Source organism: Tyto alba, unplaced genomic scaffold (genome assembly GCF_018691265.1).
Source record: "Tyto alba isolate M040663 unplaced genomic scaffold, T.alba_DEE_v4.0 Super-Scaffold_46, whole genome shotgun sequence".
Lineage (NCBI taxonomy): Eukaryota > Metazoa > Chordata > Aves > Strigiformes > Tytonidae > Tyto > Tyto alba.
Window position 1 is genome coordinate 12,577,838 of NW_024881322.1, and position 24,889 is coordinate 12,602,726.

At 41.8% G+C, this 24,889-nt stretch overlaps 1 protein-coding gene across 4 annotated transcripts in view; it reads left to right on the forward strand.

Moving 5' to 3' along the window:
• Positions 1 to 18,526, forward strand: part of NEUROD6 (neuronal differentiation 6) — a 36,562-nt gene extending 18,036 nt beyond the window's left edge. For 2 of the 4 annotated variants that reach the window (XM_032997428.2, XM_032997429.2), the window contains exon 3: positions 8,174 to 10,106. In XM_032997428.2, the coding sequence (XP_032853319.1) occupies positions 8,195 to 9,208 (1,014 nt within the window). In that variant the 5' untranslated portion in view covers positions 8,174 to 8,194 and the 3' untranslated portion in view covers positions 9,209 to 10,106. Of the gene's footprint in view, positions 1 to 4,190; positions 6,712 to 8,173; positions 10,107 to 17,000; positions 17,044 to 18,147 lie in introns of those variants that run through there. The other 2 variants (XR_004407774.2, XM_009973735.3) reach the window with 2 other exon arrangements.
• The last annotated feature ends 6,363 nt before the right edge of the window (positions 18,527 to 24,889 follow it).

Below are 24,889 nucleotides of genomic sequence, written 5' to 3' on the forward strand. Positions count from 1 at the left end.
AGCTTTTCTGTTTTTTGAATGGAAAATTTACTTACCTTCATCAGGCCAGTACCTCAGGAATTGTCCTGCACAAGGAGGGTTATAAATTCAGATAATATAAGGCAAACCAAATGGAGCAGATATTCCCATTACAGTAAGCCTGATTCATCCTGCCCCACACTTTATATTGTTTCCTAAAAACAAGCACTTCAGCTGAGCCATGCTGTTAAGAAACTACCTGTGTCTTTGTACATAAACAGAGGCAACAGAGGTTTCATAGGCCACAGTAGCACTGGCATTTCCTACAGTCAGCCACTCAACTTCTCAACTTTAAAAATGTGCTTTCAAAACAGGTTTAAAGGAATTATTATTTCTAAGGTGGTGGTGGGTTTTGTTTGTTTGTTTGTTTGTTTGTTTTTTTTTTCCCCCTCTAAGATGTTTAGGTATTATTTCAGCATACTGCTAAAATTTGCCTGAGGAGTACACACAAGAGAAAGGAAATGATGATTCTTAGTTAGGAGCTTACTGCTCACCTGAACCTGGATAAAATTTCATGCGGGTAAAGAAAAGTCATTTCTCTAGCCTGAGGGCTTTCTCCCTGCTGAGTTACAAAGGTCTACTGCAAATAATGGAAATGTCAGAGTTTCTCATATACTTTGCAAGGATCTTTGACAAAGTTCCCCTTACAAAACATCCTATAATTTCCTCGGAGGGAGCTGTCCACCAGAAGGTGACGTTACTCTTGGATTTATTTTGCACTTCCGTCAGGTCAGTGCTAATTCAACTTCCCTGTTTCCTTGCATCTTGCATTTATTTTAGAGCATGCTGCACAGTCCTAAGCAAACATGTGTTTTCTATGAGACCGCTCTGCTCTTCTAACCGAGTCGCTGCCATCACCACACGCTCAGAGCATCCCCTCACCAAGTAGAGCTCAGCATATTGTCCCTCCCTGCGCAACAGATAATCCTCTCACAGGGAGAAGGCTGCAGGAAGGGGAAAAAAGTGTCAGGAACATCCATACAGGTGACCTAGGGAGAGAATATCCCATCAGGAGCCCCTTGCTGAGGGAGATTTGCAGTGGGGAGAGGAAAGCACCCCCATCAGCCTCAGAGAACTTGCAAAGAAGGAGTGCTCCCTGGTTTATGGAAGAAAAAGCACGTGTCATAGCCATGGGGTCTGCTCAGTGAAGGGGAAGCAGCACAGGTCTCTTCTGGGGTCACACACACCCACACTGCCTCTTCTAGAAGGGACTGGCTGCAAGGTCCATCCCCAAAAACACTGTCTGATGGGGACAGAGACATTCTTAAAATGGAAACACGGAGGAAGCGTGCCTGTGAATCACTGTAGGCACCGGCAGAAGAAAGGGAGTTAAAAAGCAGAATCACTAACTAGCTCTTTGACAGGGATTGCCATTAAAGAGTAAACGCGGATCAGCCGCGTCAGGGCATGTGCTGCAGCCTCCGAAGGCTGCCGAGCTCACTGAGCTCAGAGCATCCTCAGGGTAGGGCAGCAGAGAGTGTGACAGACCCAGCCACCAAGTATGAATGAAAAAAATCAGACAGTTTCTGAGTTGTACTTCACACCGCAAAGCAATAGGGATGATCTTAACCCCGTGCAGTTTCAAGAAGTGACTGGTCTGACTAGAGCATTTTTCCCCAGGGAGAGAAGTACCTTAAATCCGATATTGCTGCAAGGTACATACCACCTCAGTCTGGTAATAAAACTTTCAGGCTATACTGTGCCATTACTTTTCTAGGTGGAAGGCATTTTATTAATTGTTTTTTTAAATGTCTTTTCCATTTTAAGATTATTTGGTTCCGCCCTCTCTCAGCTCATTTATATTAGTGTAAGCCAGGAGTAGCTCTAAATTAATACGATTATGCCAAATGTATATCATATCTAAATCAGACCCATTCTAGTTATGTGTTGCAGAAATCTTAGAGCAATGTCTGGTCACAAACTCATTTTTGGTTAACCATTAGCAATTACTATTAGAGATTGTTCTCAGATTCTAAATTAACGTTTTACTCAAGCAACTCCCATTAAAATAGACTAACTAACCCCTCCACAGCTCTTTCATATTTGTCCCTAACAGCCTATTCAAAACATAAAATTAAGGATGTCTGATTAGAGCAAGAAGTACATCATCCTTACAGGGGTTTTAGATAGCGCAAAGCACATTTATAATACTGTGTAGCATTAGCAGATGGGTTAAAATCACATTTTCAGACTGAACCAAATCCTCTTGAACTAATGTAGGTTACTTCTTTGAAGTGGGGGTCCTTAACAGTGTCTTCTTTAATCTCTCATGGGAGAGGGATGTATATACCTGAGCATCATCTTAGCGCTGGTGGGAGAGGGCTTAACCAACTTGATGGGAATGGCAGGTCCCCCTCACAAAGCAGTCCATAGTCTACAGCAGCATACTGGGGATACAGAAAGGGTCTGGGCAGGGAACGCACATCACTGCACTCCCATAGTGTGCAAGTTGCACACAAGACCGGCAGCTGGCACACAACATGTGTGTGGCACACTGGTCTGGGTGTTCCTCTGGCAGCGCCTTCTCTAGGGACAAAGTCCTGCCTTCAACAGAGGGTCCCAGCTCTGACCAGCCTGCAACTCACTGGGGCTGGCAGACCAGAGTCCCTGCCCAAGACACTATCTTCTTTTGCACTACTTTTGTAAAAAACAAAAACAAAACAAACCAACCAACCAACCAAAAAAAAACCCAACCCAACCAACCAAAAAAACCCAACAAAGCAAAACAAGCCCAGCTCACTCCCCACAAAAACCCCCAAGCAGGTATTTCCCACCTCCTCCTGAGCTCTGAACTCAGCAAGAGACTGGAGGAGGGAGCTGCTGTTTTTCACACTGTTAGTCATGTATTTGCCCCTCGTAGTCTGGATTTGCAGTTTAGGCTGCTCTAGACATACATTTTCCCCCAGTCTCTCTCCCAAGGCAGCGGAGGTACCTGTTGAGGGAAGCCAAGAGCCCAACTCCGCTGCAGGCTTACGGTTGGGTTCTGGCTTAGACACCAAACAGCAGAGCCTGCTTCAGGCTGAGCGGGTTTGGAGGGGGTATTTCTGGTCCTCTCCCAGGTGTTTGGGTTGTGACAGGAAAGCAAACTCACACCACATCGCGAGTGAAAGAGTGGCATCGCAGGATCACTGTTGTAACTTTACACGTGCCAGGAGCAGAGTTTCGGTGGTTTAGTGCCTACATTAGAAAGATGAAGAAACAAAGAAAAGAAAAATATTTGGCTAACTCCCCCTTCTGAACAGTTCCCCCACTGCCCACGAGGTCCCATTGCTACCAGTGAAATAACCCAGATTACCACACACCTAACTGGTTCTGAGCAAACGTCATTAGAGTTCCTTACTTCTGATGCAGTCCTCCTGTTTCAGAGAATCTGGGAGATACGGGCCAGTTGGGAAGGGGTGGGAGAGAATGATGGAAAAAAATTAAAAATAAAAGAAAAAGGGAAAAAAAAAGAGAGAAAAAAAAAAAAAAAAAAAAAGAAAAAAGATATGTTCCCTGGGGATCCAATGATAGAGTATTGAAGTTACTGGAAGGACTCCCATTGATTGCAGTGCAGTTTGGGTCAGTCTCCCTGACGCACCGTGGAGGTTCTGCAGCCCCTTGAACTCAGTATTATTTAAGTGAATCTATTAATGTTTGGCTGAGTTAAATGTATTATAATATTACATTTGAAACACAGTCACTTATAATTCAAAACTATACAGCCTGAGCACAGGGAAAAAAATCCGTGGTATATGTTCAGTAACATATTTGGTGCTGTGCAGCCGTTCTATAGAGTGCATTTAACTGTGTTTTGTGTATTATTCTTAACATGCATTCACAGTAGACAGCAAAGCAGCAGTTATGGGGTATGCTGTGAATGCATATTAACAGCAGTACACATTTGCATATCATGGATCCATAATACAAAATGCGTAGTAAAATCCTTATGAAAAGTTATTATGCATGCACAGTGGAGGCTTTTTAAACCTTGATATCTCAGCTATTTTGTTTCTCCACTATTTATTTGAAAATATTAAAAAGGTCAAATGATGGATTAAGAATCTGCAAAAATGTAATGTTACTACTACAGAGGGAATCCTTCAACACAAACTAATTCATTTATTTTGTTTTTAATAGCAATATAAAAACCATTCTTAAATGCATTTTACAATAACATTTGAATACTTTAAAAAAAAATCTACTTCAGCAATAAAAAAGGACAGAGAAAATATTTTTATAAAAGAGTATTTTGGAGGCTGGGTGATATAACTGGATTTTTTGATGGTCCTTCCTTTAACACAGAGCCACTACAATGTCAATCTCTCTTTCAATTTCTTGTAGTATTTTTAGTATGCATTGAAACAGGGTTTGGTTCCTCAGGACTTTGCATATTTAGATTATCGTGCATTGTATAATACTCTGAATATGCAAAACGCTTGAAAAGGTTGACAACCCTTAGGACCTTCCACAATATAAATCTTAATACATAAATTCCTATTGAGAATAACAAGATTCTACCCTCTCCTCTGTTACACAGATTGTAATATTTGGGATAAAGTGAAACGAATGTTATGAACAGTACAGCTCTTGCTCCTTTTGAACAGTTGCCACTTAAGTTTTAACATCTTTGTCACTTCAAATACATTTGCATTGAAAAATTAAAATTAAACAAAAAAAGACATGAGCTCCATAAAGAATGAATGACCTGAGATGTCTCAGTACTGTAAAAAAAAAAAAAAAAACAAAGTTTGGGGTGAGGGCTTTTTATTTTTTTTTTTAATGAAAAGCTCCAAAATCACTAAGCACATTCACACAGATGTACATAACACACTGTCCCCCCTCCACACACATGTTGTTCTGCTGCTGCCTTATTTTTTGTTCCCCTCTCTAATCAAAAAATGCTCAAACAGATTTAAATGAAACTTTGTGAAAACAAAATAATTGGATCAGGGCTGAGAACATTAATGCCAAGCTTGGGCCCAATGTGAATTAAAGCAGATGAGTTATAAACCCTTCAAAACCAGGATTTATAATGGAAATGCTGACACAGACCCATAACAATAGCAGCTCTGCCAGGGATTATTTTAATACTAAAAGCATACTCAGTCGCTCACTTTTTTAAACCAGAGATTACTTAGTCACTAAAAAGCAGTGATAGGCGATAATAATGAAAGCAAACTTTAAAAAAAATGTTTCTAAGATGACACATCGTTCCCTCTGTAACTCTCTTGATATCGCTTGTATGTGACACGACACTCATAAAATAAAAAAAAAAAAAGAAAAAAAAAAAAAAAAACAAAAAAAAAAACAAAACACCACAAACCCCAAACACACCAAGGTGGAGTTTGCCATAAGCTCCATGTCAAGGCTGAGCCGAGAGGCTTTGTCAGCATCATTTAACAGTTCCTTGCATGTGTAAAAGAGACAAAAGGGTTAAGGGAGGAAGAGCAGGGCGTACAGGAGAGGCAGCTGAGGGGAGAAACAAGGGCACGAAGAAAGGAGCAGCCAGGGAGGCAAATGGAATAGCAGGGGGAGATTTTTTAGGAGGAGGAAGAGTGTGTCTCCAAAGGAAATAACTCAGTTTTTAAAGAATTTTCGGGGAAGCGTTCGCAAAACAGGCCAGGCAGGCAGAGAAAATTTGGCCGAGGGGCAAACCCTGCGAGCAGCCCAAGTGACACCTGCGAGCGTGTCACCCCGGCGGGAGCTGGGGTGCCCTGGTCACCCCGCATCACACTGGGGCAGGACGGGGACCAGTCAGCCCCGCCACATGCTTCCGAAAAAAAAGGCACCGCTTGTTAAATCTTCACGTTGTATGTCCAGTTCCCCACAAACGCCTCTCTTCTGTTCGGAATGTCAAAACCCACCCAGGGCTGGGAGGGGAGGATTTCTCACAGCCGGCGGGATGTTTGCTCCTGTTATCCTGTGCTCTGGGGTGACACACTGCACTCCCCCCTCCCACCCCACCTCCCCCCCCCCCCCCCCCCCCAAAAAAAAAAACAAACAACAAAAAAAAAACCACCCCAAAAAAAACCCAAACCCCCACACCCCAAAAATCACTCCCAGCAGCTTTACACAAAAACTACTTTTTGTGGCCATGCTATGTGTTATAGCACCGGCATTACTTCCCCATTCTTGCCTTCCCTTTTTTTTTTTTTTTTTTTTTTTTTCTCCTCCCTGGGTACCAGGTGCACCGGAGGGACTCGGATCAATACAAGACAGCACTTTTCGTATAAACAATACCGTATTAACAACCACAGGGCAGCCGTACCTGTAGGCAGGGATAGCACCAAATGTTGGCACGTCTATCCGTGCAGCTAGGCTGCTAAAAAGAAGCAGCTCCAGTGGAAATGCACCTACTGTATGTGAAATGCTGGTGCAGATTTTTTTTTTTTTTTTTTTTTTTTTTCTATCAGTCTAACCTTCTGTGTTGATACATGAATGCTGGTACCCACTTAGAGGGATGCCAGATGATCAGTGCAGAATGAAGGTCCCAGGAGAAAGGCTCACGTGGTTTTCTCTGCCCCGTGACGTCACTAGCAGATGGCATGGGTACCAGCTCTGGCAGTTGGCATCAATGTCACTTTTTAGAGATCAATGAGATAGTGCAGATATACACAGATCTAGACTCCAGGAGACGATGCGACACTCAGACTGAAAAGATTTGGAAGGCAAAAAATGAAAACTGATTGTTGAATGAAATAAAAAGCTAAGGTAATACAAATAAAGATATATTTCAGTTGGTGCTGGGTGTGCATGCAAGTGTTTAAAGATACAGTATCATTGTCTTGTATTTTATGTATGCTATTTATTGTCTAATAACTCCTCCTAACATTTTATTCTTCTGATGCAATTGCATACTTTCATTGGTGTTATGTAATATTGCAAGTGTGTAGACAATACTAATAGAGTTAGTCTTTGACTGGGGTTTTTGTTTAGTTTTGTTCTATTAAAAAAAGTCCCTGCATTTGTTTTGTTTGTCTCTTTGAGGACCGTGGGATCCAAGCTTTTGCTGCTCCCAAACTGCAAGCAAAAGCAAAATAATTGGGAAAAGGAAATTATTTTCCCATTCCAGGCTGGATTCTGAGCACACGTGCAGGGCTGCAGTCAGAATCTACAGACCGCTCCTGTCAGCTACGAGCTGGAGGGAGACGTCTGAGCCTCGCAGAACATAAACACTGCTATAGCGTGCAGGGAATTTTTCACCTCCCCCCCACCACAATTGATGGGGAAGAAAAAAAAAAAAAAAAGGAAAAGGAGGAAAGAAAAATAGAAAAAGCAAATAAGTTGATTGTAACTAAACAGATAATATCAATTAGAATTTTTGCTGAGAAAAGAGAAAAAAAAAAAAAAAAAAAGGAAAAAAAAGGTAGGGGGATTTTATTTCCTGACTCTAATCTGAATATATTTAGGCTTAGATCATTCTGATTTCTGTCTTAATATGAAATAAGTAATATGTGATTTTCATACAAATCATTAGACAAAAAAAATTATTCATTTTTAAGTGTTACTGAGTGATCGGGGGGGTGGGGGGGAGGATGATCCATTAATTTTTTTTCTCACCCACTCTAACTTACTAGAGTTTAATATCTTGATTCATAAGGGAAGAAATGTGGATGGGAAAAAAATCCAACTTTGAAATATAAGTCAAAAAGTGATTTAAAAATATTTAACCATCAGTTAATAGAGATATGGCACTTTTCAATTTTAAATCTGCTCTCACTCTCCTCATTTTTCCACCCAGGGGAATTTGGATTAATGAAATTTCTGTATTGCTTTATCATGTTTTGCATTTCTTTGAATTCCATGGTGGCAAGGGTTCGAAGGGCTTGTTTAAAAATAAGATAAATGAGCAGGGAGCTAATTGTACATTTTAAATATTGATTTACTCTATACTTATCTGTGAGAAACGTGGCTTTTTAGTTTCAAGATCCTGAATATTTTGAGTTATTTTAAAATTCTGGGCAGCTTTTTTTTTTTTTTTTAATGAGCATTTGCAACTGGCATTTTATGCTAAAAATGTAGATTGTGCATTTATATATATATATATACACACACACAGACACTCATACACAGAGCATGCACGCAGACACATGAAAGGTGGATGAGGATGTGTGTGTAAGTCGGCAAACTTTAAAAATGGAAATATTTAAATATTGTGCTGGCATTCTTTCAGGTAACTTAAGATTATAGAACCATGTTAACACTACCGTTTGATGAGTCTGTTGTAATGCCAGAATCCCAGATGTGCAGAAAGTTTTCCAGAGAAAGTGATGACCAAAAGCAAATGAAGAACCCAGAAAGCTTTTCGAAGCAGATTGTGCTCCGAGGAAAGAATATTAAAAGATCTCCTGGAGAAGACACAGAAAAAGAGGAGGAGGAGGAAGAGAGAGAAGAGGAGGATGAGAATGGCTTGCCTAGGCGAAGGGGCCTCCGGAAAAAAAAGACGAGCAAGATAAGGATGGAAAGGATCAAATTCAGGCGACAAGAAGCCAACGCTAGAGAGAGGAACCGGATGCACGGCCTTAACGACGCCCTGGACAATTTAAGGAAAGTGGTCCCTTGTTACTCTAAAACACAAAAACTGTCCAAAATAGAAACTCTAAGACTAGCCAAGAACTACATTTGGGCTCTTTCTGAAATCCTGCGAATTGGCAAGAGACCCGACCTGCTCACCTTCGTCCAAAACTTGTGCAAGGGTCTGTCCCAGCCAACTACAAACTTGGTGGCGGGATGCCTGCAGCTGAATGCCAGAAGTTTCCTGATGGGCCAGGCGGGCGAAGGCGCCCATCACACCCGCTCGCCCTACTCCACCTTCTACCCCCCCTACCACAGCCCCGAGCTCGGCACCCCCCCGGGGCACGGGACTCTCGACAACTCCAAGTCCATGAAACCTTACAATTACTGCAGCGCTTACGAGTCCTTCTATGAAAGCACTTCCCCTGAGTGCGCCAGCCCACAGTTTGAAGGTCCCTTAAGTCCTCCCCCAATTAACTATAATGGGATATTTTCCCTGAAGCAAGAAGAAAGCTTGGACTATGGCAAAAATTACAATTACGGCATGCATTACTGTGCAGTGCCACCCAGGGGTCCCCTTGGGCAGAGCTCTATGTTCAGGTTGCCTACAGAGAGCCACTTCCCTTACGACTTACATCTGCGCAGCCAGTCTCTCACCATGCAAGATGAATTAAATGCAGTTTTTCATAATTAATGAGGAAAATGAAAATAAACAGTGGTCATTCACCTCCCCATCTAATTAAGAGCAAGCAGATGCTTGGGCACTGCGTAATTGGCACAACTCTATTTAACGTGTTTACTAGTTCCTAAAGTGTGTTTCAACTATTGTGGGGATTTTCTATGTATTAATAAACCCTTTTTCCGATAAGTATTTTTCCTTTCGTTTTTTTGTCTGTAAACACTGTGAGATTCTGTTTCCTCTCAGAGGTTATTTCCCCCCTCCTTTTTTTTTCTTTTTATTTCCCTATTTGCTTGATTTGTTGAGCAGTGTGTCTGAATAATATCGCCGAAATAAAATCGTACACACTGTGTAAAGTCAATGTCTATTTTGATTGTACAGTAATTATACAAATGCATGTTATTGAAATCAGATTAATAAAAATGATGTATTTATAATTGGTAGAAAATATATATTATGTATTTGAGGAGGAGAACTGGATTAAAAATATTCAGAACTTTAAAAGAAATTATCTCAGAACTGAGATGGGCTTGCAATATGCAGAGGTGAGAGTGCAGCAATATTGAAAGCTATGCAAAAAAAAAAAAAGCAAACAAAAAAAAAACCAAACAGTTTTTTGGGTTGTTGTTTTTGGGTAAGCTAAGGAAAACCAGTGATTGTCACTGACATCATTCAGCCTGACCTTTAGAGTGTTGCTGTCAGGGGCCACATGCTAATATTTTAGAAGATGTTGTCGAAATTTTGCCTCAGTTATTTTGACCATATATAATCAGCACTTTTTTTTGTATTATTCTGACTTCAGATGTAAAGGTTTGTTATAACAATGTATAACTGTGGTTTCTCACTACGTACTTTAAATGCAATTAAAGATAGATGTTTCCACTTTTAAAATACATCTATTAGCTGTGATACTGTATTTTGCCTGATACTTATTATTTCACAGTATACAGCTGCCTTTGGTCTTGCCTACACAGCTTTCTTCCCCACACCCCTGTAGTGCTTGAGCCTGGGGATGGAAATCATGAATTATCAGAGCGAACCTCGCGCTATTTTCAGAAGGATGTATTAGCGACGCAGCAAAAGCAGACCCAAAATATCACAGAAACAGCTGTGCACTAAATGAAACACAGGTTAGAGGAAGAAGGTAACTTTATAGCTCAGTGAAACAGCGAATTTCATACGGGAAAGGGCTCTGAGCAGACACGCAGGCCACTAGCTGCCCCTCCAGCTCTGGCTCACGGAGGGGTGCAGAGCAGGGGAAGCATGAAAACTGCAGAGAGGAGGACTCCCTGAACATTGCTAAACTTAGTCTTGGCCAATAAACAACACCAGCAAACTACAGATGTGTCTGCAACCCACATTAGCTCAGCAGCTACAGGGGTCTGCACCACAGCTCCTCGCACCTTAACAGAGCTGAGCTCAGCTGAGCCTTGGCCGTTTTCTAGCTGCTCAGAGCTATTTCTCAATAAGCTACCTGAGTGACAGAACGAATGAGCAGCTGAGCTAAAAGCCAACAGCCTTTAAGGCTGTGAGTAAGCAATACCTCTTGATTTTGAGGGATAAACAGCAGTTACCTGACAAGCATCCACTCGAAGTACCAAAATGCTATGCTGTGAATGAGCAGGGAATAATTAAAAAAAAAAAAATCCAAATCAACCAAACAAAAAACTACCTATAAAGTGCAAATTCCACATGCAAGTTAGAGGTCCCTGGATGAATCACGGTCTGGGTCGCTGCGTGTTGATGACACGCCAACCTCAGACCCTCACTTGAGTATGCAGCTCGACAAAGAGGGGACGGGCCAATTTTTCCTGATAATTTGCCTAACTTCACAAGCGGGACTTGCTGTAAACAGTCTGCCCCGTCAAGCATTGCAGCTGCTTCGGGACAACAGCAGCCTGACATTCATCTCTTCTAAATAAGACCAGGCTACCCCAACTGCTGGGGAGGGCTAACAAATCCCAGAGTTTGGATCAGAGTGTAAATGCTTCCAAGTTTGCAGAATGAAGGGTGGTAGACATGGGGTTTTGCTTGACCAACATCCTCTCTAGACAGAAATATCAGGCCCAAAATAGAGCCTTTTGAAGCAAAGCCTTGAGCCATGGTTCAGGGGGTTTGGCTCAGGATTATCCCGCCTTTCATCAGGGTCAGGATCTGTGGAAGATACAGGCAGCCGTTTTCTGCCTTGGATGAAGGATGATGGTGATGACTGTCAGCTCAACAGCATCCCCAGGTGTTTTGTGCCAAATATAGGAGGGGTTTGGGAAAAGAGAAGAGGTTAAAATAGATTGCTTCTGCTGTTATTCAGAATTCGCTGATATTTAACAAAGCATGGAAAGGTGACAGGAGAGAGCAGAAGGGGGAAGAAGCCAGTTAAGGAGAAGAAATCTTCTTTTCCTGACACAGATTCACACAAAGAGACACTGAGGTATATTAATATATCACAGGGAGCTATAGGCAAATGGGCCGAGAAACAGAGGATCCTTTGAAGCAGGGAGGGGCAGGGGGAGATGCCATCCCACTGAGCAGTGGCAGCAAACTTATCTAACCAAGTTTTGCAGGAGGAACCTCCTCTCAGAGGCTGAAAGTTCGGCGGGCACCTCAGAGCAGCGTTGCTGCACCGGGGAAGGGTGCGTTTGCATCAGTTGTGAGCAAAGCGAGGAGGCAGCTGTAAAGTCCCGCACCAAGGGAAGGAAACGCCTGCCGCGATACATTCAGCAGGCACCCGAGGGGTGTTAAGGCTCCAGGCTCTGCAATCTGGGGGTCTCCAGCTCTGTGGCCCTATATTAACTCAATAACTCATGGGCCAGTTCCAGTTTCCCCTTCTGGCAGCAGAAGCAAAGGGAAAGGGGAAAAAAAAAAAAAGAAAAAAAAAAAAAATCCCTGCCAGTTCAGATCTTTCTCGCTCACTCCACGACAGATGGGGAGGCAATTCGCAGCCAGATTCCCCCTCTGGTAGCTCAAGGCGGGCACCACGCTTGCTCAGGGCATTGCAAATTGGAAAGCCAGTCCAGAATAAATAATGGAGCAAGTCATAGAAAAATATTGAGATAGAATAAAAACCCCTGACATTCCCTGTCTGGGAGGGTATGGATTATTTAGAGATATGGAGGTAGGGGATCCCCTTGAGAGCAGGCTCTCTCACATACCTTCTCTTTCAGGCACACGACAAACATTTCTGTGCTCCTTCATCGGCCAGTCACAGAACATAAGGTGCTCCGAGCTCTGATGTGATTTATAAAAGCTTTTGAAGTCACCTTATTTTAGGAGACAAATCTGAGCGTTGAGAAAGTTCTGGTGCTTTAAACTCACAGGAGCAAAAACCAGTGGGTTTCTTTACCCATAATCTTCACTTTATAAGGTTTGTCTCCTTTCAGCCTCATTCATACAGCAAAACAAAGCTGCTCATTTCTGCCTGCCTTGTTCTCCTCTTAACTGCCTTCACTTCCTTGAGGATAGAAATATGTAAAATAGCAACTGCTCCAGAAAAATTAGGTGAGAAGTTTCTATTCTCCCCTGTCCTCTAGCACAAGAGTAATGAAGCCTTCTGTCAATTTTAGAGGTGGGAACCCCAAAGCTGGCAGAAGAAAAGCTATTTCATACGTGGTTTTATTACACAGTGGAACTCTTTGCCATTTATTATTTCCCAGAGTAACATTTTAGTGTGATTTTTAAAAAGCACTGTATGTTTTTATGGTATCAGAAATACACTAATTATTTAAGAATGGCTGTACTGGTTCAGATTAAACATCCATCTAACCTAATATCCTGTTTCCAACGTGAGGGCATAAAAAAAAAACGATGTCCAAAGATGTCAGAACAGCGTGAGGAAAATAAATATTTGTTTTACTAATAAAAATGCTGGAAAAGAAACTAAACATCATGTTCCAGGATTTCAGCCAGCCCTGTTGAAGACAGGGATGCGCCTGAATTGGAAAAAGGGGTGGGAGGCATGACGACGTACTTCAGGGTTTGCACCCTTTCCTCTGCAACACTGGGCTCACCAGTAGTTGCCAGCTAGGATGGACTGGGTAACACTGGGCTGTACCTCTGAACTTCATCTAAAAAAACCACCTCATCACGAGTAAAATTTAAAACCAGTGGCCCCAGCCCTGCAGTCCTACAAACCCCAGTGCGAGCGCAAAAAGAGAGGGAGGGGTAACCACTGCTTTGCCAGAGCTCAGAGGAGATCTCAAAGCTCCTCTGTATTACAGTAGGAATATGCTCATTTTAGGACACATCTTGGCTGTTCTCCCTTTGGGACTGTCTGCATTCTTTCACTTCATAGCTATCTGCACAAAGATTTTTAAAATGTATGGAGATTGCACAGGCACAAACGTGATGGCAGGTTTTTTCTAGACTAGCAATTCCCTTTCCCATTTTTACCCCTACTTTACTCTTCTCTTCTCCCCTTTGCCTGTAGGGCTCTCAAATGGCAGCAAATTAAGTGAAATGCCATCAATAAAGATGAATGAAATCCCAGTGAAACACATGGCAGAATCTTTCTTTGCAAAAGCAAATAATACTTGCCTAATTTTAAAAGTAGCTACGTGGTTTTGTTTCTCAGATTGTGAATCGATCTTAACTCAAGCCTATGGTTATATTTTATAGTCCATACCCAAGGTCAAAGCAGGTTTAATCCTGGTACCAAAATCCTACAGCTTTTGATGTACAAGTGGCAGAGATGGTACTGCTTCAGGCCGAATTGTCATGAAAGCACCTCTCCTTATAAAATTTCAGCAATTTTCAGATTAAAAGCAAAACCAACCAACCAAACAACCAAACAAAAAAACACACAACCCCCCCCCCCCCTGAAAATATACAAAATCCCGCCCCTCGGTAATCTGTCTGTGGGTCTGACCCAGAGCTGAACCATGGCAGCAGGTTGTGATTTTGCTCTGGAGAGACACAGATCAGCGTGGCGAGCAGCTGGCACCACGCCACCACAGAATCTCAAGGGCAGACCTGCCGTGTCTCGCTGATACACATCTAACCACCATACACGGGGCTGCCATGTGGAATCGCACTCCCAAGCCCTCTCCACCACGCAACCAGACCTGAGCAAGTCGCCTCGCGAGATTCTGGCATGTTATGCCCAGAGGATGGACTGTTTTCTTGCAGAGCCTTCCCCCTTACCCCAGAGGATGTGTAAGAACGAGCTAAGAAAACGGGAAGGAAAGCCAAATTCACAGGCAAAAGAGCTCTGGGGAAAAAAAAAAAAAAAAAAAAAATTCTTTTTTTTTTTAACACCTGCAATGTGGCGTCCCTATGACTCGCAACTGCCTTTGAATTGGCATCACCCACAAAGGTTGTTACAGAGTTAGAAAGAGGTTTCCTCTCCCTTCTCCCTCAAAACACTGTTTTTTCTTGGCTGTTTTCCTTTGTCACTAGTGCCTTAGACTTCCACATTTACCTCTGTAACTGCGCTACTTGCACTATTTAATTCTAGGACGCTGTGTGTGTATAACATACCATACAGAAATAAAATAAGATCTAGCTGTAGCTTAAATTCTGGGCTACTTCAGGAGGTTAAGAAAAATAATAAAATCAGAACAGAAAAGCAACATTTATGATTTACCATTTTTCTAGGTTATTCAGCGTATCCCCATCTCCACCCCAACCTAATGAACATTGTACTTTCTGATATTCTCCGGTATTTTTTTGCATTTTTGTAGAGCATTACTAATCAGTTTTTGGGGGTTTTTTCCACTTTTTTTTTTTTTTTTGATTGGTGTTGATTAATATGTGAAATAGTATTTTTCAAACTGATGAAATTTCCTGGCCTATAAGTATAGCCACACATAAAAGGTTATAAATTCTTAACTGCTTGCACATTCTGTTTGCAAATTAAAATTATAATAATCAACTGAACTGGAGGTCCTTGTACAGACAGGGAATCCAGGCTAAATCAGAGATTATAACATAAATTTTGTACTGTTGAAAGCAGGAACATGAGGGCTTGGGACTGCTCTTGTTCTGTGGGAGTTCAGCAGATACCAGATTGGATTCTAAATCACACGGGAAGCTAAACGTAGCCTTATCCACTACGTTATTTATTTACAGCCACATGAGCAGATGCATAATGCTTAGATGCAACTGAAATGACATTTCTGTTGGGCAGACAGCTTGCAAACAAAGAAACTATGATGGGATCTTCCTCAGAATCCAGGGGGAAGCCCGCATGAATACTAGTGGATATTTGCCCTGCACCAGGAAAAAAGCATGTGGGAAAGAAAAGCATTGTCCAGACACTGAGAACAGCAGGAGCAGGACTCTTGTTAATTTTAATAATTAAGCAATTGAGATTCCATTCCCAAATTCTGAGGGAGAGTCTGTGTCACTCATGATGCAAAGCCCTTTCCCTCTGGATTTATGAAGAGAGCTATTATTGTGCTTGGCATCTATTCCTGATAACAGGTATTACTTTAGAAAAGTAAATATATTCCCCACAGTAGATATAATAACCATTTTGGTTCACTTCTCACCCATCAGCGTATTAAAGAGGCACACCTATACCCACTGGGACACAGATTTTGCAGGTCCCCATCAGAAAGTGGGGAAATCATTTGACTGAATGCATGCAGTGATACTAATTTTGATACCACAAGGGCACAAAATTTAGGAGCATGGAAAGACAGTGAGTGAATAGCTGGTCAATATGTCCATTTCCCATATTTACCAGGTGTTTAGCCACACAGACTTTCAGCCCATAGATTCAAAATAGTCGCAATTATTACGGTTACACCCAGTCCTAGATTTCATATACTCTAATTTTTTCTATACACCCAGTTTTTCCCTTTTTCAGTAAAATAACAGAAGCTTAGCTAAAAGGATAACCCTGTCCCTGCTCTTCATCTCACACTCTCTTTTTAGGAGAGGCTTTAGATAACTAAACCCAGAAATCATAATGACAAATGTTGAAACCACGGAAACACAGCCCCAGTGTAACAAGTGACACAGGGTGCAAATAAATGCCACCCGAAGTGCGACCATGACTTTGCCAGTGGATAGAGTAATTCTGCGCAGGATGCACTGCGGCGCCCAGTGGAAACACAGGTAAGGGAGGACTTGACTTCTGCAGGGAAAAAGCAACTCCGTGGCCACAACAAATCTGGATAATCAGCTCCTCAGAGCTGGGTACGTTAAAGGTGAGCGGGGCTGCCGGTGTGCTTTGCCTGGACAGCAAGCGCGTCCCAGCTACAACTCTGCCTATCCCCATTTCGAACAGCGCAGTTGCTTTGCACAGCAGGTCATCTACCCCATAACAGTTACTTCAGCCTTCATGCTGGATTAACAGGCACTTCACAACAGCTGAGCCTGCAAAAGATGCCCTAGAGGAGATATGTTGCTGTACAATACATCCACATCTTACTTAATCACGGGTTCCCCGTACCCTCAGGTACTCACACAGATGTCAGCGCGTTCTGTAAGATGGTGACTCTGCCATGAGTAATGGCCTCTACCACAGGCACAGCCTTATGGAAAAGCTCTTCAGTGGTTCATTTAAGCTGTGCCTAGTGGCCTCCATGAGAGACTAACAGCACAAGCTGCCTGAGTGCAATATCTCACTGCTACTGTGGTCATATTCCCTACACTCTTTTTCCTACCCATGTGTCGGGAGGTGCCCTCCCTTCAAATTCAGCACTGTTCCGGGCAAAAATGACACTAGCAACATCAGTATTAATACATTAAATATGTTATTAATGGACCAGGGCATAAGAGAAGGTATTTTATATGGCATCACACACATTTCTAGTAAAACCAGACTGTTAGCATACACTCACCATCATCCTTTGCCTTCTTACAGGCACCAAGGACATGTCTGGGAAGCAACTCCTCCTCCGAAAAGGGTAAGTTATTGGCAAGGAATGACTGCACAGAAGGAGAGATAACTCCTGTGCTCAGATATCTTAAAGCAGTGTGATACCTGCCCCTTCCCTCCTGCAGGCCAGTACGTGTGAACGTAGCAGTAGACAATACAGAGTCTTTGCTTACTTTACCCATTTCACCTGTGATTTACCCCAGCTCCTGCATCATGTATAGGTCATCTGGTCTCCAGGTCACTCAATTGCTATGTGACACTTTGAATTTATTTAATAATTCTCTAGACATTTCAGTCTCAAACAATAATCTAACATTAATTTAAAAAAAAAAAATCCTCAGATTTGTTCCTAAATGTATTTAAATCTTAACAGTGAACATGATGCTGGTTATTAAAAAGTAATTCTGGAGAAATTAGCTTGCAGCTACAAAATTAATATAATTCATTTATTACTTGCAGCCACAAATCAAAACGCTGTTAACACTGCTGCATGCAATTTAATATGCACAGTAAGTTTCCATATGGCTTCAATTTTAGGTTCCCTGGTCACTACAGAGGCTCATTTGCAGAATGGTCTGTAGGCATGTGAAGTCAGCTTGTGCTTACTGGCAGAAGAGCTGTTCTAGATGGTTCCTACATAGGCACAACAGTCCAGACAGGTCCCAGATCACTAACACCATTTGGGATTATTGTATTTTACATAAGACTGAGGACTACCTACATGCATTCATAGAATTACAAATACAACCAGTGTTTTTTAAAAAAGACATCCATAGTCAGACTGCTATTACCAGTTCAGCCTCCTGAACACGAAGGCACATTCTGTAAAAGTGCTGAGCTTGCAATACCTCTTTTGAAGCCAACATGATACAACATCAGCATTGACTACAAAGCTTAAAAACAACCAAAAAGCCTAAATTTTAACAGTGACGAAGAAGTTGGCTGTTAGTGAAGTACTGCTGAGTTTTTGCCTAGAGTTGTGCATACACTGTGATTGGTTTGAACACATCAACCAAATAAAGACAGTATGTTGCACATACATTCCATTTTCAATAGGCTTGTTGCAGAACCTTGTCATGTCTGACTGAATGACAGTGCTTGTTCAAAGTTATCTCTCTCTTACCTTTTTCAGGCACTAAGACCACACCAAACTCCAGCAACACCAGGCCCATCTTTGTCTAACAGAGCCCACCAAAGAGTGATTACTGTGGATTTATGTCCCTAGGTTCAAATCTGATTGATCGATTGCCTGACTGAGAACAAGAGCAATAAACTGAGCCCTTTCCAAATAAGAGCAGGCCACGAATGCCAGCATCCCACGCCACAGCTCTAGTCACTAGGCTGCAAGCCCACACAGGTCACAGCAATACTCATTCCGTCCCTCTTCCCCCTCCTCCAAAAACCCACCCAGTGAAGACTCTCTCATAACAAAAGCAAGATCTTTCAAAGCACTTTTGTTTTGTTGGAAGCTTTCTGATCAGCTTTGCTAATAAAATTGTCGGAGATTCCCAGTGTGCTTTCTCTGTAGCGTCAAACAGGCAACCAGCATCAGCTGTGGCACGGCGGTCGGCACCAGGTCAACAGTGAATAAGGCCAAAAATCATAGGCACAGAATTATCTTTTTTTCATTAACAGCACTTGCAATTGAACCCTTGCCACTTGTTTGATAAGTCAACAGCTGGTTTGGTTCAGCACTGTTCAGCTGTGCCTGGGTTCCACTTATAGCTGGGAAACCACATCAAGCACAGCCCCAGTCATATCCAAACTCAGAGTAAGAGCGCGTGGGGCCGGGGCAAAAAAAGACACTTTCACATCTTGACACCACAGTACATCAACTGACAGACTGAAAGCACCTAACAAAGGCACGAACACTGCCCAGAACTAGGAGGTCAGGCTTACCAAATATCCACTGAGCTAGACAAAAAGAATAAGAAGGGGGTGGGGTGGGGGTGGCGTCTTGATGACCGCTATTTATCAGAGGCATACCTTTGAGGCATCATTAACTGTTGGTTGTTCAGAATGGTTGATGTCAACATAGCCCCTCACCTGGAAAACATCTTTGCCAGATCTCTCCTGGGCAGCAAAGGCATCAGCATGCTGTTGCAGCCTGGCTAACCACAGATGGGTAAAACCATCAGAGATCAAAGCACTAGTGATGCTGAAGTCCTGATTCTGAAGAGGTTCAGTGAAACAAGTCTCTGATCTAACCTCTTCTAGGATTTCAGGTTATTTTGACTAATTTCTAACTGACACTTTTGGGACAACCCCAGGCTAAATTACTGTGAAAGAAAGGAGACAGATGGAGGGAAGAACAATAGAAGCAGGCAGCCTATTATAACTTAAGTCCTACTCTTTCTAGCGCTCCTGACATCAATAAGTCCTGTCCACCAGAAGGGCACCGCGATGGAAAGCAGGCTCACAGAAATATTTCACTGCGTTTCCACAATGATTTCCCAAGATGGGAGGGAGCGGGGGAGCTGCCTTCTTTATTTTAGTACTGTCAACTGTTAGTACAGAGAGTCTCTCTCTGGTGTGTTATGTTCTCGTGAGCTGGCAGACCTGTTGGGAATATAATGAGGTCTGTGCATGCACCTCCTGGTGTGATGTTTAAAAACTCCATTTCTAACAACTTATTCCTCAGATGCTCTCCTGATTTTCTTGAGGCGTAAGGACCAGTTGACTATGCAAATGAAAGAAGAGAATGTAGGAAATGAGTTAGACACAAAAGGGAGTTGCTGGCAAATGCCATTGCTTCCTCAGGGCATAATGGTAAGAGACAGCTGCTACTGCCAGCCCAGAAGCAGTAGCTGAGGGGGTTAGCACAGCTCTGTTGAAAATCTTTCATCTGATGAATAACTAGGCAGAGGCTGCCTATGCTTAGGAGGCAGGACCCCCAAACCAAGATCTTTGGTTCTTGCTCCGCTGTTCCCCATTATCATCTGCTGTAAATCCACATAGGAGTGATATCAGATGATTTTTGTAGCAGTTTGCGAGTTTATTGTCTGAAAGTCCTTTGTAACAGGAGGGGCAATACTGGAAATTGACTGTGAGTACATGAGAAACATTGTCCTTTGCAACTTCTAAAAGGTGTTATTGTAACAATACTGTGACCATTTTGCAGGAAGACGTTAATTTTTCTGGATCAAAAATTTTTAAATATGGACCACCTCCATGACTGTAGAATAAATCATTCCACAAATATTTAATCACTGCACACGATACTATGGTTTTATTTTTAATTTTCATTATGGAGAGATTCCCTCAAGTAATTATCACAGCAATCGTAATTCTGATACATGTATTTTGTCGTTCTGCCCAATAAATGGTAGCAGAGTACTGTAACTGATGTGCATACATAAATATTTTAGGACTTTGTGCTTCTTAAATTGTTTGGAAATACTTATGGTAACCAGTAAATACTGATACTTTTCTTTCGCCTCCAAAATAATCTGTCACTTGGAGAACTGGCACAATGCTTAGAGTACCACTTTATGGAAAAAATAACAGAAATGTTTATTGGTAGTATTAAAGGAAATGCTTGGTGTTTTTCAGCTCTGAGCAGAATAGCTGTCTGGAGTGCCACATGTTATGATCACCCCACAAAGACAGAATAAAAATCCTTCTGCAGGGGAACACCTTTGTTTCAAACAGGGGAGAAACCAAACCTCTCAATATTAAATGATTTAAAAGCATACCATACTAAAATAAATAAATGGACATTTGTGCACTTTTCCTGGTAGGATAGGGGCACCTGATATTTTCCAAAACACCCAAAGAGAGGGAGTGGTAAGCAAAAAGCACATTTCCGGATTCTTCTGCTCCTCCCTCATCAATTCCCAGAAATTGTGGTAAATCTCAGCTGAGGTTATGTGTGCTCACCAATAGAAGGCTAGATCCCTATGGCAAGATTCTGCCCTCGTTTATACCAGCAAAACCCTTTTAAACACATTGGATTTACTCAGGTATTAACAAGGACAAGCATGAAAACTTTGCATTAAGATCAGCCGAAGTTCAACAAACTCCACACTTCTACCCAGCAACAAACAGAAACATCCTGCTCATGGCATTCCCCCCTGCTTTTTTTTTTTTTTTTAACCCTCCTCTCTCCTCTCCTCCAGGGCACTTCACAGTTTTGAGTTGGCACCATTACTACTGCTATATGCAGGAATAAAACCAAGATGAAATGGCTGCTCAAAGAAGTCACGAAGTGAACAGAAGCCTGGTGACCTACCTCCTGAACTGAACCCAGATTTCTTAAATCAGACTTCAGATATGTGACTAAGCTACCTTGGCTTAATGGCTGCCATGCATCAGCTGAGCCCCAGTGAAAATAGTTTAAATTAGCACGTGCTACCCTACATTTGCAACAGCTCAGCTGCTACACAGGAACTCATTAAGCTATGGTAACTTGCTCAAGTGTCTGAGACCTCAATCTGATGCTTTACCCAGTGGCCCACATAACTACCCAAATCATGCTCTCTGCCTCCATGCCAGGGAACATCCTGAGCCCATCTTGCACAAAGTAAGGACGTGCCCAAGAAAATAAGCTCAATACAATTTTCCAGTGAGATGCTTCAGAAGATTTGTTCAGATAACAAGACAGCCCACAAGGATGCTTTTATTTCTTCTCTCCCTGACCTAGATCTGGACAGAGCTCTCTGTAATTCAGATAAAGACAGTACATTAAGATAATCCTAGTAACCGTCCATGAAGTTTATCTTCTGTTTCATATACAGTGTTTTCTTCTTCAGCCCAACAACAAGGATAATACTGTTCATTCCTCTTACCTTCACTATTGTAATTCCTTCTACTTCTGATCTCCTCAAGACCTACTTCTTGAGAACACCTCAAGCAACTACTTTTTCCTAGGGAAGAAAAAAATTTAAAAAGCCAAAACAGCCATATAATCCTATTTTCATTAATCTCTGCAAACTTCTTCTTCATTTAAAGATCCAGTTCCAAACTCTCTATCCTTCTCTTTCTCTCTAAACCATCTGTTCATCTATTGTCTACTAGAGATGTATTGCAGGAAACTTCAGCTGGTGCTGTGTGAAATGCACATCCTGATCTTTGAGCCATATCCCTCTTTCCAAAAAGAGGACTCATATTCATTCTTGTTTGCTTCCTTAATCTCTCTTTTGGGGTATTAAAAATGTATCATTTAACTCTATTAAACATTTTAGGATTCAGATCACATTAAAATGTTATGCAAAATTAAGTTGTGTTTTATTGTTTTGCATGGATTTCTTGTTATTTTGCAACCTGTAATATTCACCAAGAGAAATATCTGTGAACATAATTAAATTGTATTAAATGCAGAGCAAAAGTGAATATCCCTATATTTCTGACCCAGTGTAGCTTAGTATCTCAAGTTTTCTAAATCACTAGTTTAAACGTTGGAGCAAGTGTTATCTTACTATTATGTCTACAGGTAAAGAAAATTAGATTGAGCCAAGAAACTCTATAGGCATCTATAAAACTACCATGATAAGATTTGCAATTCTGCATGAACAAGCACACCAACTTATACCAGATAGTCACGTTTTCAAGGGGGTAAATGCAGGGAGAGCAATTACTCTCTGACACTACAAACTTACCAAAACAGTTCAAAAGCAGGCTAGTCTTCTCCCACCTGACGATGATATTATCATAGCAATTTCAACAGGTAACCAGGATTTCATCTTTGTGCTGTAGCACAAAAGCATTGATCTGTGAGTTGCCCCCAAACACAATGAAATGTTTTCCCTAGACCTGCGACTCCTGAGCTCATGAGCAGCCCAAGTCAGGCTTAGCTTTAGGAGTACCTCCCAGAGCTGATGGCTAAGCCATGCTAGCACAAGATCTGCTAAAAGATGCAATTTCCTGGCTGAGAGAAGAAGTAGGAAAGGGAGGATTGCTGTAGTTGTTTTTACCTGTTTGAGCTGAGACCTTGCTGCTTGTTCAGCCCAGCCCCACCGGCTGTGAAATAACGGGACCCTAAAGGAACCATTGCCATTACCATTCTTGTTCTCTCAGCTCTCTGAGGGGATATCTCTTATTACTTCTATCTGTGAGGAGATGTCACGGATTTCAGGGTCAACCTGTCCATTAGGACATCGTGCAATCTCTCTGCTGTCCTACAGGAGTGCCAGGAGGCAGCTGTCAACGGTCTCAAACTGGGCAGCAATGGGTCAGGGAAGGGCTGGCCTCAGGCTTGCTTGATATAGACTCCAAATGGCCTTCCCTGGTGGCAATTTGTTCAGATCATTGGCAGGTTTTAAAGCTGTGTATTCACAGCAAAACCTCTGGGAAAAGACAACGAAAATTTCGTTCTTTGGCATTTCCATGAAGGAATCTCTACTTTAGCTCGATCAGGAGATACTGGAGTGATGGAGGAAATGAGATGCGAATCCCTTTCAGCGAGGGGGAAAGGGTATCTGTCCCTGAGTGCTTATGTCTAGATTCCATGCCAGGAGCAGAAAAGCAAACAAATGAAAATGAACATGTTTTATAATAAAAAAATTGCAAACAGGGAATGTTCCCTGAAACTAAGAAGACTAGAATAGCTCAGCAAACTAAAAAATTGCTGGAGACAAAACCAAATGCATCCTATTGCATTTTCCCAGAGCTAGGAAGAAAGTAACTAGTTCATAAATTCCATCAGGAGCTTGGGGATTTTTGATGTAATGAGTTTTACAGTTTCAGAGGAGACTGCTTTGCTAATAATTATGTAACAGTAATTAAATCTGAAAAAGGCTGTACTCTAACTATGTTGATTTATTGCAGCTCCAACAAAGTACTCCTAGAGTGTGCTTTGGAGCGTGCACCTCCTCCCTCCAGTTTTCTTTAAATTCTCACAGAGCACTGGGTCACAGATGGTCTGAGATGCGATATTTTCCCTATTAAATTCCTAATAATCTTTTTCCGAGGCTGAGTCATGGAAGCCTGGGGATTTCTCATTTTAATTAGAAGGTTTAAGGAGCTAACTCTGTTTGAAATTTCCTCCTAGGAGATATGGGTGCAGGTGATCCCATTCAGAAGAATGACACAATATCAAGGCCAACATCTCATTTCCATATTAGATTACAGCTAGTTTGGCATAACTCCTGATCTGGATGCTGATGATGTGCCGCCTGAGCAGGAGGCACGAACTTTTACCATTTGAAAACAGGATTATTTTAGGATTATGTCTGAAGACGTTTTAGGCTCTAGCTGGATGTTTCCTACCCTACCACAATGTTCCATCACCCTGTGTAGAAACCATTTAGAAATGTGAATTATTTATTAGTCTGATCGAAACAATAAGTCTATATCATTTGGAAAGCAGTGCTGTTAAGGATGCTTATACAAAGAGATTTACCATATTGTCCAAAGGGCTGGTCCTTGCAGTATTTAAGATATTAGTAGTTCAGATGGATTTTGTCTGCAAATATTATAAGCTATATAAACAGAGCATTCACCCAGCATAATGTTTTATGTACAGCTTTAGCATTTGCAGCACGTGAAGAGCAATGTCCCACCCCTGCCATCCAAAGGAGGTTATTCTTAGGCACTCATAGCTGAGTTTGATCATTTGTAAGAATGCCTGTTGTTTAAGAGTTAGTCTGGTGTACTATTCACATGTCCCTTGATAGTCTATTGTGAAAAAAACCTGCTTCTTAGAAGACAGCTGTTGAAGTTTCGTCAGCCTACACTGTACAGCCAATTCCTGTGTTTTAGGAAAATAATGAGCATCTCTTATTCTTCCAGCGTGGCATGCAGTTGTCAAGAAGTCAGATGAGACATTATTTTCCTTTTATAACACTAGGTAGCTTCTCAGTTTTCAAAAGACAGAAGTGACTGTATTTTGGGAAAATAAAAAATTTCACCCACTCTAAGCTGTACCACTTAAACAT